Genomic DNA, 4290 nt, shown 5'->3' on the forward strand with positions numbered 1-4290 from the left:
CGCGGCGCGGCGCTGCGTGCGCAGAGGGCACGAGGCGACGAAAACAGCCGCGCGAGGGGCGGGGCTCATTATCTCGCCGTAAAAGGGGGCGGGTCCGCGAGAACCCGCGGGGGCGTGGTCACGCCCTAGGCAGGGAGGGCGTGGCCTTTCCCTACTTGGAGGGATGGGGCGGGGGATTTGGCGTGTTGGGGCGTGGCCTCGCCTTACTCGGCCGGGGGCGTGGCCCGGCTTGCGCGCCGCGACTCTGGGCCTGCGCGTGCTGCAGTCAGGGGTCACGGTGGCGTAGGCTGTGGCGGGAAACGCTGTTTGAAGCAGGTGAGCGCAGGGTGATTAGAGTTTCACGGACCAGGCCGGGCGGGGAGGGGAGGCCGGAAGAGCCGGGCACGCAGCCTGAAAGAGGGTCCTGGGCGATCGCTCCCGGAGTGGCAGCGGCAGGGTGCCCCGCGGCCCGCGGAAGAGGACTAGGGCCAGTGGCCGCGGGGGCGCGTGCGCAGGGGCGCGCGGCGGGGGATGATCGGTGGGGGGGGTCCCTTGGCGTGCTGGGGGCGCAGGCGCTAGGCGCCACTGGGGTTGCAGCAGTTGGCGGGTACTTCACCCTGGAGAGCTTTTGGGACCCCGGGATCCCGGGGCACTGGATGGTGCACGTGGAGGCTCCGTGCCATCGGTATTCACTAATGTTGGGTACTCCCTGCCCAGCACTGTTCTAGAAGCGGGTGCCACGTCCCCAACAAGTTAGAAGGCCCCGGGCCCGGGACATCCGCCCGCCCCTCCCTCCCCGCCTTTGGTGGGGGGGCCCATTCAGTCATTCCACAGGTTTTTCTATGTGCTGGATACTGGTCTACTTCAGCACCCCAACAGTCCTATGCCGGTGCACTTATCTCCTGTCCAGCAGGGGGAGACCACAGCAGTGTCCCAACTGAAGGGGCCAAGGTCTTAGATTTGGGGCTCAGGGTGGGCGGAGCCCAGGACCCAGGCCTGTTGGAAGCCAGCGCCTAATGGGGCTTGCCACCAAGCAGGTGACCTGGGAGAGACTGCACTGGGGGGGCCCTAGGTTGTTAGCTTGCCATGTACCAAACTGGAGAGAGGGGTGCCAGGAGCAGGTTTGGCAGGCATCAGGCCCAGCCTTGGGGTCCGAGCTGGCTGGTGGACGACCTCCCTATGGGCAGCTCGCTGTGTCACCCTGACTTCTGCGGAGAAACACAGGCAGAGGCAGCGTTTAAAGCCACAAGTTGGGCCACAGCAAAGGTCCCAGAGAAAGCAGCACCGGTCCCAGTGGGCCCCAATGTTTATGCTTCCACCGAAGTCACTGTTCAGTGTTTCTCGGGGAGGGGCCGAGAAAGGGGGCAGCTAGTGTTATTTTCATTTTGTGTATTCCCAGGGTCCCGGCTTTTTGTTTTGAAAGTTTCACACTTTCAGAGCAGTTGCAGGATGGGAACAGCGGACTCGCTTGGCGCACCTGTTGCCTGGCTTCGCTGCTTTTTTCTCACACTGCCTCAGCAATACACATACTTGGGTATCTTTCTTGGGGGCCTGCGCTCTGTCAAGGTCAGAGTACCCCTGAGCCGGTACCTCTAAAGTGCCAGCATTTTATAAGAGCTCCAAGAACAGGCAGGCCACCATGCCACCACCGTTTAATGCTCACAAGTTACTGACCCGGACACAGTGCTGCTCCCTCGTGGGCTGTCCTGACTCCAGGCATCCTGAGAATGCCCTGCATGGAGATTGTCACTGAATTCAGGACTGGATCTGGAGTCCCCCCAGCATCATCTCCTCACCTTAACCCTGTAGTCTGTACTTTAAAACAGGTTCCTGGCTTTCTCCCGCCCCCGCCCCCGCCCTCATGGCATTGACCTTTTGGAAGCTTCCTGAAGGGGCAGTTTTGGACACCCAAGGAAGAGAATACATGAGACTTCTTATACACCTTTTATCTCTAAGATACAAAAGGTAGCCCTGTCAGCATCTCCCCGCCCGCATGAACAATGCATCTTTGAGAGCCTGCCCTATCAGTATGTAGCTTCCTCATTCCTTTATACAGCTGCATAATATTCCATAGGAATTACTGTCATCTACTGAAACCGTCCCCTGGGGGGACATTTAGGTGGTTTCCAGTCTTTTGTGATCACAAACAATGGTGCCGGAAATAACCTCAGGAGGGCAGTTTTCTGATGTGAGGGTGTCTCTGCAGCAGGAACCCCTGGCAGTGGACTCGTGCCCTCCCCACTTTTTCAATCGCACAGTAACTCACACCTCGTTGAAATGTGCCGGTCTGTGAAGTGGACAGGTGTGCGCGGTCCATTTCCATCGGCCCAGAAAGTCACTCTTGCCCTCTCCTGTGCTAGAGTCTCCCACCCCGGAAGCAGCCACTGGCCCAGTTTCTAGCACTACATCAGTGTAGTATGTTCTAGAATATGGCATAGCTGGCATCATACTATATGTGCTCAGTTTTTTAAAAACTGAGGAGAAACTGCTATTTTAAAGTGTACCGTTCAGGGGCATGTGGTACATTCACTGTGTCAAGCAGCTAACACCTCTAGTTCCAGAACATTCTCATCACCCCAAAAGGGATCCCCATGCTCTCTCCCCAGCGTGGACTCCCCCCGCTGAGGCATGCAGGGGCGGGGTGTGGTGTGTGCACTCCCTCAGCAGCGCTTGGGGAAGGTCACTACCATGGATGCAGCTCTGGGGGGGGTGAGGTGGCCAGCTGGCACTGTGCCCGTGGCTAGGGCGCAGGGGCAAGCAGGAGCCCTGGGGCTGTAAAGCCTTTCAGAGTGTGGTTGGGGGCTGCGTCTGGCTTTAAGTGCCAGGGAAAGCCACTGGCGTGGTGAGCCAGCAGGGTCTGGTCTGTACCCGGTCTGGGACCCAGCAGTGACTGGACTGCAGGGCACCTCTGGCCGAGGGCGGCAAAGACTTGGGCAGACGGGCAGCAGCGGGCAGGAAGAAAGCGGCGGGGGGGGGGGGGGCGGGGCGCGGCCTGGAAGCCTCGGGGTGCAGAGCTGTGAGCGTGCCACGGTGGGCGCCCGGGAGGCCTCCTCGCCCAGCGCCCTCCAACCTCTACTCACCGCAGGATGGATGGCAAGCGGCAGCCAGGCCCAGGGCCCGGGGTGCCCCCGAAGCGGGCCCGTGGGGCCCTCTGCGATGACGATGATGCTCCCCGGCCGTCGCAGCTGGAGGAGGAGCTGGCCTTGATGGAGGAGCTGGAGGCTGAGCGCAGGCTGCAGGAGCAGGAGGAGGAGGAGCTGCAGCCTGCCCCCGAGGGGGCTGCCGAGGGTGAGCAGGGCCCGAACCCCCGCTCCCTCCTGCCTGTGTCACCCCCACTTCGAGCTCCAAGGCTGACCTGAGGTCTGTGGTCTGTAGCGTCTATTCTGACACTGACCCCGTTTCTCCTGAGGTTCCTCCGTGAGCCAGGCCAACGCCTCCACTTGCCTTTCCCCTGCAGGCCAGATGCCACCTGGGTCTGCAGCGGGGGCTGTGACTCCATGCCGCCCCACTTCCCTTCTCCCACAGGGCTGTTCTCCCCGACAGCCGTCGATCCCCGCTGGCTTCGACCTTCCCCTCCTGCCCTGGACCCCCTGACAGAACCCCTCATCTTCCAGCAGTTGGAGATTGACCATTATGTGGGTGAGTGGGGGCAGAGGCTGTGGGGAGGGGATGGACACAGGTGACCAGGGCTAGGAGAGGGAGAGACAAGGAATCTCCCCTGCTGGGGCAGTCCTGGAGGACTTCCTGGAGGAGGGGAACATCTTCCAACTACGAGCTGCAGGCAAGAGGAGCTGTCTTCGTGCTGAGCGGGCAGAGTTGGGTCTTGTCCGTCATCCATCTGGCCAGTCAGGAACAACCGTCTGAGCTGAGCCAGGCAGGCCAGGTCGCTGCTCTCAGGGCTGCCCTTAGAGAAGCAGAGGCGGGAGAAAGGGCAGCAGTGAGGGCCGCCGCGTTCGGGCGGCAGCCCTGACTGGCCCCTGCTCCCCAGGTGCAGCTCGGCCCCTGCCGGGGGCGCCGCCATCGCCCTGCAGCTCCGTGCCTGTGCTCCGAGCCTTCGGGGTCACAGACGAGGGCGTGTCCGTGTGCTGTCACATCCACGGCTTTGCACCCTACTTCTACACCCCGGCCCCCCCTGGTGAGTGGCGCAGTGCAGAAGCCCCTTCCTGGCCCAACCCGCGGCCCTGACAGCCCCCCCCTCAGGTTTTGGGCCTGAGCACCTGGACGACCTGCAGCGGGAGCTGAACGCAGCCATCAGCCGGGACCAGCGCGGCGGGAAGGAGGTCTCGGGGCCCGCGGTGCTGGGCGTGGAGC

General features: G+C 62.2%; 1 protein-coding gene across 1 annotated transcript in view; it reads left to right on the forward strand.

The window, feature by feature from the left end:
• Window positions 1-244: 244 nt before the first annotated feature.
• The window catches only part of POLD1 (polymerase (DNA directed), delta 1, catalytic subunit), a 12615-nt gene continuing 8569 nt past the window's right edge, over window positions 245-4290 (forward strand). The window contains exons 1-5 of the mRNA XM_012733519.1: window positions 245-315; window positions 3065-3267; window positions 3505-3618; window positions 3968-4114; window positions 4180-4274. Coding sequence (XP_012588973.1) covers window positions 3066-3267; window positions 3505-3618; window positions 3968-4114; window positions 4180-4274 — 558 coding nt within the window. The 5' untranslated portion in view covers window positions 245-315; window position 3065. The remainder of the gene's footprint in view (window positions 316-3064; window positions 3268-3504; window positions 3619-3967; window positions 4115-4179; window positions 4275-4290) is intronic.

This window comes from Condylura cristata, unplaced genomic scaffold, assembly GCF_000260355.1.
Source record: "Condylura cristata isolate star-nosed mole 26May11 unplaced genomic scaffold, ConCri1.0 scaffold00041, whole genome shotgun sequence".
NCBI lineage: Eukaryota > Metazoa > Chordata > Mammalia > Eulipotyphla > Talpidae > Condylura > Condylura cristata.